The sequence below is a fragment of the Emys orbicularis genome, chromosome 1, assembly GCF_028017835.1.
Source record: "Emys orbicularis isolate rEmyOrb1 chromosome 1, rEmyOrb1.hap1, whole genome shotgun sequence".
Lineage (NCBI taxonomy): Eukaryota > Metazoa > Chordata > Testudines > Emydidae > Emys > Emys orbicularis.
The window spans coordinates 311112715-311126245 of record NC_088683.1 but is presented as its reverse complement, the minus strand read 5'-3'; the positions used below and the strand labels follow the sequence as shown (position 1 = coordinate 311126245).

The 13531-nt window shown below is 40.5% G+C and overlaps 1 protein-coding gene across 1 annotated transcript in view; it reads right to left on the bottom strand.

Moving 5' to 3' along the window:
- Positions 1–7943, bottom strand: part of LOC135876950 (protein associated with UVRAG as autophagy enhancer-like) — a 32747-nt gene extending 24804 nt beyond the window's left edge. The window contains exons 1-2 of the mRNA XM_065402286.1: positions 7846–7943; positions 6101–6221 (exon numbers count right to left, since the gene is read on the bottom strand). Of these exons, the coding sequence (XP_065258358.1) occupies positions 6101–6221; positions 7846–7917 (193 nt within the window). The 5' untranslated portion in view covers positions 7918–7943. The remainder of the gene's footprint in view (positions 1–6100; positions 6222–7845) is intronic.
- Between the last annotated feature and the right edge of the window lie 5588 nt (positions 7944–13531).

Below are 13531 nucleotides of genomic sequence, written 5' to 3'. Positions count from 1 at the left end.
GCCCAATACTGGCTCAGCCAGCTTAGCACAGGTTAAAGAATACACTGCTCGGCCTACACTAAGTTATGTGTACCTTTCAATCCCAGACAAGACAAGGCCAAAATGACCATGAATCCATTATTCAGAATGGCAGCAGCATTTTGTCTGGACCCTCAACAAACAACTGTAACACACAGAGTTCCTTGGAAGGAATCAAAAGCTCTATATTCTACAATTTCACCATTTTAAGTGAATTACTGCAAAGTTGGAGATCAACAGAACAGGTAAGAATTTGGTTAAAATTTTTAAAAGCAGGTCTGACATCATGAATATGATGTACTAGTATGCACTGCAATCAGTAACTTCAAATTATGGAATTGTAGAACCAGACATTTCTTCATCAAGAAATTTAGGAAAAACTTACCATCAGTCATGAAATGAAGGGCTTTGTCATGTGGTTGATGTTACAAGATAAGTTATCAGACCTCACATGACAAAGAAATGGGCATGTGTATCATTGACGGCAGATAAGTTGATTGTGAAAGTCTGAGAATAGGTGCAAACAACAAGATTCATATCCAGAGCAAAGGGCGATTTATTAGGACCAGAGGGAATGCCAAGAACCACAAGCGGAACAAAGTGGCAAGTCTGGGAGACCTTTGTCCAGGAGTTGTCTCCTTGGACATTGTCAGGAAATGAATCTCAACTAAAAACAACTGGCAACAAATCTCACTAAGGCCCACTCAACTGGGAGCCAGTATGTGCTGGAATTGTTTGTTAGATAAGAGAGTTCACTAATTTAGGGACTCAAAGAAAAACCCCAGCCACTTTGCTCAGCCTAGCAGCCTCAATATTGTAAAAGCATGTCTCAAAAAGAGAAATCTAAGGTGCATCTGAAAAACTGCTAAACATTAATGAACTGATCCCACAGCTTGTGGAAATCACGTTGCTAGTGATTTGTTACTTAAGCAGCATAGACTCAAAGCTAAAAGACTTTCAGAAACAAATAAAAGGGGCAGTACAGTAGAACCTCAGAGTTACAAACACCAGAGTTACGAACTGACCAGTTAACCACCCACCTCATTTGGAACCGGAAGTACACAATCTGGCAGCGGCAGAGAGACACACACACACACAAAAAGCAAATACAGTACAGTACTGTGTTAAACGTAAACTACTAAAAAAATAAAGGGAAAGCAGCATTTTTCCTCTGCATAGTAAAGTTTTAAAACTGTATTAAGTCAATGTTCACTTGAAAGAACAACCATAGCATTTTGTTCAGAGTTGCAAACATTTCAGAGTTATGAACAGCCTCCATTCCCGAGATGTTCAAAACGCTGAGGTTCTACTGATTTGTTTTCCGGGGGGAAGAGGGGAAAGTAGTTTGATAACTTCAATAGGTTGCACTTGCATGTCTCCCTCCCCAAATGCACATCATCCTTCATATAAGACAAAACATTCAAAACACAGCCTCTCCTCTACCTTTGACTCTTTTGCCAGTCTTTCCAATCGCAAGTTCTGCCTGCCAACCCCCAGCCCTGGCTCACCCCCCCACCCCCCACACACATCCTCTTCCTCCAATCCTGCTTTTGCGCTGTGGAGCATCTCGGGTGAAAATCCCAATGACCAGGCTGACTTCCTCCACTATAAATTCGTTCTCTCCTCCTTCAGTTCTGCCATCATCCTAAATAAACAGCTGTACTTATCCAATTTAACTGAATCCCACACCCACAATCCTAGCTGCCTTTTTGTCATCTTTGACTCACTCCTCAAACCTTCTCCTCCTCCCTCTACTTCTTGCCCCATACAAGATCTCACCAATTTCTTCCAAGAGAAAATTAACTACATATGACATGGCCTTACCCTTTCCCCTCCTACAGCTCTCTCCACCTTCTCCTCTGTAACAGACGTAGGTTTTTGCCTACTCACCTCCCCCACTCTCTCCACTTCCATGAGTAACCCCACCCTATCCCATCTTCTGGTAGCCCTTACCCCCACTCATCTCCTTCCTTACTCTTCTCCTTAACCTCTCACTTTCACTGGTTCTTTCCACTCACAATACAAACATGCTTTAGTCTCTCCCACCCTTCGCCCCATTTTTCTCTCCAACTACTGCCCCATCTCCCTTCCCCCATTCATCTCTATACTCATTGAACCTGCTGTCTGTACAATTGCTGTCTGGAGCTCTTCTCCCCCAATTCCATCTCAAGATCTTTTCAAATTTGGCTTTTGCTCCTTGCACTTCACTGAAACCTCTCTCAAAGTCTCTAATGGCCTCTTCTTAGACAAATCTCAGAACTAACTAATTCCATCCTCATTCTCCTTGGCCTGTCAGTAGCAGTGGCGGATTTAGAATTAGTGGAACCCTGTCTGCAGCTTCATTTTCGGGGCCCACCCAAGAAAAATAAGATTCTCTCTTCTCCCCCCCCCTCCCCCCCGCCCCATGACCTTTTTCATTCTTTTTTTCTTCATCCTCCTCCTCATTGGGGCAGGGGGTTGGGGTGCAGGAGGAGGGGCAGGCACTGGGAGGAAGTTTGGGTGCAGGCTCTGGGCTGAGGGACAGTGCTTACCTCAGGCGGCACGGCTCCCAAAGCGACTGGCACACACACCCCTCTGGCACCGGCTCTTAACCACAGGCGCCGCCCCCGCAGCTCCCATTGGCCGCAGTTCCCGGCGGCTCTGTAGTCAGCGTTCGGGGTGGGGACAGCGCGCGGAGACACACACACACACACACACACACACCCCAAGGGCTACAGGGACATGCTGGCTGCTTCTGGGAGTGAAGCGGCGTGGAGGGAGGGAGGCAGAGCAGGCAGGGAGCCGCCTTAGCTCTGCTGCTGGCATGTCTCTGTGCGCCCCTTGGGGGAAAGGGGACAGCGCGTCTCCGTGCTCTGCCCGGAACAGGGGCAGCGCATGGAGCCGCCTCCGCCCCCCACCAGGGGTGCGCAGAGATGTGCCAGCAGCCAGCCGCTTCCAGGGGCGGCGTGGGGCCACCGGGCACAGCATGCAGGCAGCCTGCCTGCCTGAGCCCTGCTGCGTCGCCGGCCGAGACTCGGGGGCAGGTTGTCAGATATTTGTCCTGCATTTTGGGGGGCCCATGCCACTGCACGGTTTGGTTCATGGTAAATCCGCTCCTGGTCAGTAGCCTTCAAGATAGCCAGCCATGTTGTTCTTGAAACATTTTCCTCATTTGGCTTCCATGACTCCATCTTTTCCTTTTACTTCTCTAATCACTCATTCAATGTGCCCTTTGGAGGATCTGCCTCATCCTCCCTTCCAACTTTCCACTGGAGTTCCACAGGGTCCTGTCCTGAGTCCCTTTCTGTTCTCCTTTATCTCTGGGTCATCTCATCTGCCAACATGAATTCAACTATCATCTTGATGTTAATGACTCACAGCTCAACCTCAATCCACACCTGCCTCCTTCTATCCAAACTAAAATCTCAGGCTGTCTCTCCGACATCTCCTCATGGATGTCTAACAGTCAGCTGAAGCTCAACATGGCTAAAAGAGAGTTCTTAATCGTCTCACACCCACCCCCAACCATCCTCTCGCACTTTCTTGATTGCTATGGACAACACCATCATTCCACCTGTCATTTAGGCCTGGTTATCATCTGTGACTTGGACTTCTCTCTAGGTCCTCATATCCAGGCTATGTCTAAATCGTTCAGATTTTTTCTGTATAATATCTCTTAAAATAAGGTTTTTCCTATCCATGCATACAGCTAAAATTTTCATCCCAGCTCTTATCATCTCACGCCTCAATTACTGCAACATTCTTCTCTCTGTCCTTGAGAAATGCAACCTTGCCCCACTCATATCTATTCAGAATGCTGCCACAAAGATCATTCTCCTAAACGGTCGCTTTGACCATATTATCCCTTCACTGGCACCTCCTTCTCCCCTGCAGGCATGAACTGCTTGTCTTCACTTTCAAGGCCCTTCGCGGTCTACACTTCCTCCTACCTATCATCTCTCATTTACTATTGACATAAAATCATAGAACTGGAAGGGACCTCGAGAAGTCATCTAGTCCAGTCCCCTGCACCCATGGCAGGACTAAATATTAGCTAGACCATCCCTGACAGGTGTTTGTCCAACCTGCTCTTAAAAATCTCCAATGATGGAGATTCCACAACCTCCCTTGACAATTTATTCCAGTGCTTAACCACCCTGACAGTTAGGAAGTTTTTCCTAATGTCCAATCTAAACCTCCCTTGCTGCAATTTAAGCCCATTGCTTCTTGTCCTATCCTTAGAGGTTAAGAAGAACATTTTTTCTCCCTCCTGGTAACAACCTTTTATGTACTTGAAAACTGTTATGTCCCCTCTCAGTCTTCTCTTTTCCAAACTAAACAAACACAATTTTTTCAATGTTCCCTCACATGTAGGTCAAATTTTCATAGACCTTTAATCATTTTTGTTGCTCTTCTCTGGACTTTCTCCAATTTGTCCACATCTTTCCTGAAATGTGACACCCAGAATTGGACACAATACTACAGTTGAGCCCTAATCAGCGTGGAGTAGAACAGAATTATTTCTCATGTCTTGCTTATAACACTCCTGCTAATACGTCCCAGAATGATGTTAGCTTTTTTTGCAACAGTGTTACACTGTTGAGTCATATTTACCTTGTGATCCACTAAGACCCCCAGATCCCTTTCTGCAGTACTCCTTTTTAGGCAGTCATTTCCCATTTTGCATGTGTGCAACTGAGTGTTCCTTCCTAAATGGAGTACTTTGCATTTGTCCTTATTGAATTTCATCCTATTTACTTCAGACCGTTTCTCCAGTTTGTCCAGATCATTTTGATTTTTAATCCTATCCTCCAAAGCACTTGCAACCCCTTCCAGCTTGGTATCATCTGCAAACTTTATAAGTGTACTCTCTATGCCATTATCTAAATCACTGATGAAGATATTGAACAGAACCAGACCCAGAACTGATCCCTGCGGGGCCCCACTTGTTATGCCCCTCCAGCATGACTGTGAACCACTGATAACTATTCTCTGGGGACGGTTTTCCAACCATATTGATTCCTGCATCCAATCGGCCCGTAATATCAGCTTCTATAATCCACTTGTTAAAGTTTCAAACAAGAACTTTTGTGCTTTCCCCCATGCTGCTGCTCATGCTCGGGAGGAGCTCCCCATAAACATGTGCAAAGTTACCACCTTAAAACTCTTAGCCAGGATGCCTACAAAAAAACAGTTAGGCCACTGGTACCACTACCTATTACACTGACCAATGTTGTCTCATTGTTTCTTTCTACTCCCAGATGTTTCTTGTCTTATACTTAGATTGTAAACTCTTTGGGTAAGGACTGTCTTTTCATTCTGTGTTTTTACAGTGCCTGGTACAATGGAGTCCTGCCCATAAGTAGGACTCCTAGGCACTAAAGTAATAATGACAAAGATTATTTTGCCTTCTGAGGCTTTCAATGTTCTCTATTGATTTCTCCAGCTTTCTATCCACATCATTTAAAGCAAAGCTTAAGTGAACAATGGAAGGGACTGTCCAAGTAGAAGTAATGTGATTGTTGCCTCAAAATTGAGTGTTTCCAATGGTTGGGTTTTATTCTGGGTCAGCACTGGCTAAAATCCTAGACTGGCTAACCCACCATCATAAACTTTCATCTTTACTCTGGGCTCCTATGTTGCCAACATCAGAAGTGTTACTTTAAGCTCAAATTTTGAAATTACAACTAATATATTCCTACTAATGGCTTCATCTTGCAAATTGTATTCAAGCTAGTAGCCTGTTGAAGTCAACAACATTATTATTATTTGCATGAGTAAGGGCAAAGTCTTTATTTTCAAATACCATTCAGATTATTAATGGGAAGAAGCATTCATTTTAGCTTTTGAGCACTCAGATTGCTGTTCTGACCAGAAAGGATGGCAGTTCTTCTCAAGGCAAGGAAGTGAGGCAGAGTGAAGGAGGCACTTTTGTACTGACTCATCTCAACAGCCAACAAATAAATTTTCAATTTCAGTCAGTTAGCTCTTGGTAATTAAAGGACTATACAAATCTCTACCATTTCTATTAACAGGCTGACTATCATGCCATGCAATCAACAATTAAGACTATAAATTAGAAAATCGATTATAAAAGTCATACCTGAGAGATCTGAAATTTGAGGTGTCTGAGCAAGACAGCTAACCCTTGCTGGAGCAAACACTGTAGCATTCGATGAATACACTGACTCGGAGACAGTTACCTTATTGCTTTGCTTGGTCAACTAAGACAAAAAACCAAAACAAATAAAAAAAGACAATCGGATTATGGAGTTCTCTCAGGAGAACACTGCACAATGTTTTATTAAGCACTGCAGAGAAAGACAGAGTTTAGTCAAACCTGTATTACAAAAATGCTCTAATCTCTCACTGTAATATTGTTGCATTTCCATTGTTTAGGTCACAACAACATAACAGTTCAGTACTGGCAACAAAAAGTGATATGCTTCACAAATGTAATGGCCAATACAACTATTTTATTTTTAGTTATTTTTGAGAAAACAAAGTTACTAAAATACCTTGGGGGGGAGGGGGAGCAAAATATCTAAGGGGAAGAGGAAGAAATCCTGTTTTCTTAGGCCCCAATCCTGCTGACACTTATGCACATCCTAATTCTACTCCCATGAATATTATTTATTTCAATGTAACTACTCCTGGTAAAGTTAAGCATGTGCCATTTACAGGAATAGGTCCTTAGTTTGTGTTGAATTAAGATGTTTAAACACACTGGCATAACACTGAAAGTGTTAAGAAAAGAAAAAGGAACTGTAATTCTTGTAAACTAATAGTTGGAAGGGAGAAGCTGCTTAGATACGTACTGTTTTTAAACTAAACAAGCTGCACAAGAGCCTGACAGCAGACACCAGTCCCGTTAGTTTAAAGATCAGAGCAAAGCTCCTTTGGAATCTGGGAAGGAATAGGTATCCAAATCAAAACTGAAGTATTTCCATTTTAGCTGGAGAATAGTTACTGGGGACAACCATATATTATGTTATGCTTGACACATTTAGAATTCAATAACCTAAAAGGTTAGGAAAATATTCTGTTAAACATCAGATTTGCTTTAGACCCTTTTTCACAAGATACATTTTTAAAAACCTGACATTTCCAAACTTGTCATATTTAATACATACATACACACACACTATAAACTAGCACTATCGAGACCAACATTTCTTATAGGAACATAAATATTTAGCAACCAGTTCATTTGATTAAAACTTATTTTTGAGTACTCATTATTAATCAGTTATGCAATAAAGAAGTACTGCCTTTTAGGACACTAATGCCCTAATTATCACACAAGTCAACACCACACCTTACCACAAGTATTCTACAACTATAACATTTACACTGAATATATTTTTACTCTAAGATGCTGCCTGTTAGATCTTATCAGAAGCAGTTACTAGTCTCAGAACGTAGATAAGAGATTTTAATTACTTTCAAAACAACTCCATATTAAATGAGATAATATTTCAGGTTTTGGAAAAAGCTTGAAAAGGGAAACTCTCTTAAATATGTTTAATTATCAAACAAATATTTTAGTTAGATACAATTTTACTGTAAAGTCATAAATGAGTTATCTGAAGTCAATGTCCAAACCTAACAGAGGTATACAATGCACAGTTGTAATCAAAACTAACTAGTCACAACCAATTTTAGTTTTTCATAAAATAAATAATACATTTGGTTTTCAATTTGTGTTGGGCTTAAAGTCCAAGTTCATCATGAAACCAACAGCAGTTTAAGGATATAGCATCTACTGCACCTAAATTAAACGAAAAGCGATAACATAAGATGATTTCCAGTTAATAAAAAAAAGGAACCAAGAACATCTTGCTTTACCTCTTGAGCACTTAACTGTCTGAAGGCCTGTGTTCTAACGTAGCTCGTTAGTGATCCTGTGTGGAGAGACATGATGGGAAAATCTTCATTTTTTTAAATTACCTGGAAGCAATTGAGAAAAGGTGATAACAATTACTAAATTAATCATGCTTTCATTTTGTTTTGCAGTCTTTAATTCAGACAAATCTTTATGTACTGTTAACGCTTAACTGTTGTGCAGTTTCTAACCTTCCCATTTACTACCAAGCACAATTTAGAACCTGCCTGGGATAAGAGATAGAAAAAAACGTATTGGAACTGCCAGTCTCTTTCCCTCTAACATCTATTATTCTAGAAACAACTGTTTGTTGTGTATTTCAACTCTTGCTTTTTTGCCCAGGATATCTGTAAATAAGATTTTGTGCTTCTTTAAGATTTAGCAGTTTTAGCTATCTTTTCCCCATCTGCACTCACAGTATTCATACAGAATATAAACTGCAGATCAGAACAGATATACCATGCAATTGTTAATATACTGTCCACCAAACTACAGTAGCACTCCCAGCTAGTAGCAGGACTGGATTAAGGAATAGGCATTACAGGACCCTGTCTCCTAGAGTCACATGAAGAGATCAGTCCCCATTTTCACATTAGAAAAATGTTTCTAGTCCTCCTGATAGCAAAGAAAAGCTTGAAAATGTGACCTGGTGTAATTAATGCCTGCAAACAGCTAAAACAATAGCTCCAAGTGGTCTGAATAGCCCCCCTCATCTTAATTCTGAAACCTAGTTCCATACCCATGTGGAATGTGCCCAAGGTGCTAGATTGCCTTAATTCAGCCTCGTTTGCTATCACATGTGGACAGCATCGATGTTACAACAGTGGAAAATTTTTAGGAAAAAAAAAATCTATTGTGGACAAAGCCTTAGGGCACTATTGTGTCATATCTATTGAACTCGGAACACCCTAGTACATCCAATGAGGGTCTGTTAAAAAAAATAAGTCTGTGGCATGATAACGATCTTTTAAAAAAAAAAACCCTTTATATTATATATAAATATATATGGCTTGGAAGGATTAGATTTTTGTTAGTAAATGTCGATTTTACCGTGTACACACAAACTGACAAAATTATTTCCATCGATGATAATCAAAATGTACAGATAGGCAAAATAAGAAAAATGCTGCTTGAGAATTTATTAGAGTTTTATTTAAGAATATTTACTTTGTATATCTTGACAAGATGTCCACAATTTGTGTTTTAACGGTTACAAAGCTTTAACTTTTTGAATCTCAATGTCTACTCTCAGGAAATGATTATTGTCTGACTCCTCACCGATTTCCCACAACTGCGAAAATGTAAAATCAATAAAAACAAATGCTTAAAAGTAAACATCAATATTATCCATCTAAAAAATAAAAATCCAATTCTGCCACCCACATATGTATTCCACAGTACTACGTAGCCCTTTAAGTGAACCTGACCAACCTTACAAGAAGCCATTAGATGATAGATCATGTTCCAATAAAAATGTTTTAAATAAATTATTAGAGAGACAAAGTAGGTGAGGTAGTATCTTTTATTGTATCAACATCTGTTGGAGAGAGACACGAACTTTCGGGCTTACAGAAGTCTTCTTCAGGTCTGGGAAAGAAGACCTGAAGAAGAGCTTTGTGTAAGTTCAAAAGCTTGTTTATTTTATAGTTAAACAGGATAATATAATCTTTACTTTACATACAATAGAATAGAAAGTAAGAATATTGGAAGTCTTAGAAACACTGATGAAGATTGAATTAAACCAGATCAACTGCTATGCTCCAGTATTTATTAATATTTGTACAGTACCACAGATGTGTGCTGTCTTTTACAATTAAATTCAAACAGTTTCAAGACTTGAGATTACAAATCTAGGACCATGATGCTTATATAAATGCATAACTTTACCCACCGGCTTCAAATAACTATTCAAATACATATAATTAAATGTTCATAAGTATTTGCAGGATCAGGGCCCTAAAAAAGCTAACTTAAGAAAATGCTGTTGCAGAAATATCCTCTGATATATGCGTAAGTATCTTCTGATAAGGATCACTGTTCATCTTTATAAAGCAGATTAGGCCAGGTTCAGCCCTGGTATAAAGCAGGTGCTACTTCAGTAGTCAGACCTGCTTACACAGCAGCATGTATAGTCCAATGTTTGTTCATGCAAATAATGAGCCTACTATAGATGTGTATGAAACATTTATAATAAAATGGAAAAATACTCAAATAAGGAATTCTTAAATATCATTATGTATGTGAAAATTTACTCGGGGCCCAATTCCACCATGTGTCTCATGCTGAATACTTTACTTCTATGAGTAGTCAAATTAAGTCAACAGGACTACTTGTCAAAGGAAGGTACAATTCATGAATAAGAGTAGCAGAATTGGGCCCTTACTTTTTTTGTGAATTCCTTTCACTAAAAACTGACCTCCACATTAAATAAATATATATATTATCACATAGAATAAGATCCATTTTGAAGTGAAGGCAGCTTTGCAGTGGACATGCTTTCAATGTGCAAATAGCCATTTTACTGAATTTCATGGGGAGGGGGGGTGGAGAAACTGGCTAAAAAGAAAGTGAATATTTTTTCTTACACTTTCAGTTATCTAAAGAAGTTTTCTGCATATCTGTTTGTAAATGTAATATTTGGGATTTTTTTCCCAGGTTTTCCCATGAACCTTGCCATTTATGCTGCACTCATCACCATGGAATCTGAGCACCTAAAATGAGGAGGAGACAGCAGCTCTTTAAGCATAATTTTGGAAGAGGCTTATTTTTTTCTTCTGTTAAACATTTTAGTTATAACATATTGATCAAAGTAATTGCTGAAACACTACTCACAACTGATTTAACCAGCATATCAAATTTACCAGAAACACATACTAGGCAGAGGCTGATATGAAAGATGAGGGAACCCCACGTACAAGGAGCAGAAGCAATGCCCTGGAGAAACCCTACCCAATATTTGCCTTGGTGGTTCTGAGATTCTCTCAGGAAGAGGACCCCATTTTTTGTATCCACCTTTAGCTAACAGATGAATGAAGCTTGAAATCCCAGCTCTTGGAAGTAAACAGGTTTCTCATCCTCTACTTCCCACAGGGTCCCATCTGACAGGGCCATCTTGAGGAAGAATTTCTGGACAAGTATACCAGAAAACCAGTGATATAGCTGAGATATATCAATGATATGTTCATCCTCTGTACAGATGACCTAAACTCACTCAGATTTCCACTACAATGTCAACATCCACCACCCATCTATCAAACTCTCTCTAGAACACTCCCGAACCATCATCAACTTCCTGGACACCACAATCAGCTTCAGCAATAGAACCCTACAGACAACTACATACAAGAAACTCACAGATAACCACACTTATCTTCACAGATCCAGTAACCACCCAAACACACCAAGAAATCTTATCTACAGACAGGCACTCAGATACCACAGAATATGTTTTGAGGAGAACCTCTGGGACACAAACCTAAACACACTTAAAACTGCATTCACCAAATAAGGACACTTTACTAGAGAAGTAGATCACATCGTGGAACAGGCCATCCAATACCCCAGAGAGAACCTTCTTCAATACAAGGGGTGTGGGATCGGAGGCTTTTTTCCCCTAGTTGTCACCTACCACACTGGGATCCATATGAGGTATCATTAAACAATTACAACCCATACTCGACGGGAACTACATCCTGAAAGAAATCTTTCCCAAACCCCCTCTTTTTGCCTTCAAACAACCCCCCAGTTTCATCATCAAGAGCAAGCTCTCTACAGACACAGACCCACCAACTCAAAGTGGCACCATACCCTGGCATAACAACAGATGCAAAACCTGCAGCCATATCTCCACTGCTATAATGATCATTACCACACACAATACATCTTTCAAGATCCACGGGTCCTACACATGCCTATCACAATATGTGGTATACTTCATCCAGTGCTCTAAATGCCCCAATAACTACTATTGGATGAAGCCAGACAATCACTATCCTGTTGAATGTATTCACACAGAAAAAATGATAAAAGACAAAAACACCATATTACCCGTGGAAAAACACTTTTCACAAAACGACCACTCCATATCTGATCTGCCAGTCCACATCCTCAAAGGAAACCTGCACAATACACCTCTACCTCGATATAACGCTGTCCTCGGGAGCCAAAAAATCTTACCACCTTATAGGTGAAACCGCGTTATATTGAACTTGCTTCGATCCACCGGAGTGCGCAGCCCCGCCCCCCCGGAGTACTGCTTTACCGCGTTATATCCGAATTCGTGTTATATCGGGTCGCGTTATATTGAGGTAGCAGCGTACCTTCAAAAACGAGCCTGGGAAATTAAATTCATAACTCTGCTACACACTAAAAATCAGTTTTAATAAAGATACTAGATTTGTGTCATTACAACGTTCTGTAAACCACCAGTCCCTCTTTTTTGTCCTATGACTGCCAGGATGTTAATGGGCCATTTCACCTTGAATGGTCCCTTAGGATATGCGTTAACTATTTATGCTAAATAAACTTTGTGTTTAGCTGTGACACTCAGTACCTTTCCCAGACCTGATCAGAAGTTGGTCCAATAAAAGATATTACCTCACCCACCTTGTGTCTCAGAGAAAAAGGAGGGTGTGTTTTTTTCAATCCTGTTAGTTTAACTCAATTGGAAGCCCTCTTAACCCTGGTTAAGATGCAAGCTAACGTGTGGAAGCAGTGTTAGCTTCTATATTCTAGCCTAGACCTTCCCTCCCCCCCACCACACACACACCTTTTGGCAACAACAGGGCAGCTAAGAGGGCATCAAGCATGTTAGTGGTGCAGCTTAACTAGTAACAAAGAGGGCTTCTCAATTATGTTAAGCAAACTTGAGTGAAAATGCACCTTTTTGCCTGTCCAAACAGGGCTTTAGAGAGTGTAGTTCCAACTGCTCGTACCTCACCCTCATTTTCCTGTGAATAAATGCAGGCTTTGTCTATGCTAGGGAAAATGTGGTTCTCTCAACCAGCTAATACATTTTAAAACTACAACTGCCTTGTCTACACTAGGACTTTTTAAACACGTGTTAGCTACTAGCATGTATTAAACACATCCTTTTTTGTAGTGTGGATACACCCTCAGAGCTTGACTCTGCTACACTTCATAATTTTCCCAAGCAGCAGCAGAGTGAGACTGATGTGATTCTTGATGGTTTCACTACTGTCAAAAGATTCTGAGCAGCAGCACTTAAAGCTGACTAAATTAGGCCAGTTTGTCTTTGCTGCCCTTAGGAAAGCAACAGCCACCAGTAGGACTGGAAATGTCCGCAGACTTAGGAAGACAGCCCCATACCCATTCACATTCTTTGCAACCAAAAAGGCAAAAATAAAATTTAAAAAATGGGGCAGGGGGCTTAAATTCTTCAGAAATTGACAGCTCAAGCCCACAAACGCACTTGACTGGTAAAGTTTCCTACTTGCCACTTGTATTTTTTTCTCCCGAGCATTGAGTTAACATTAACTGATTCTAGAGATATGGAATATTGAGTAGGCCTATTATGCCCCCAGAGAAAGCCACTAACTTTGCATAAAACAGAGTAAGTTAGGGGAAAAGCCACATAAAAGCATTAAATAAATTCCTCTGTATCTTACTGCCAAAAGATATTCAAACTCT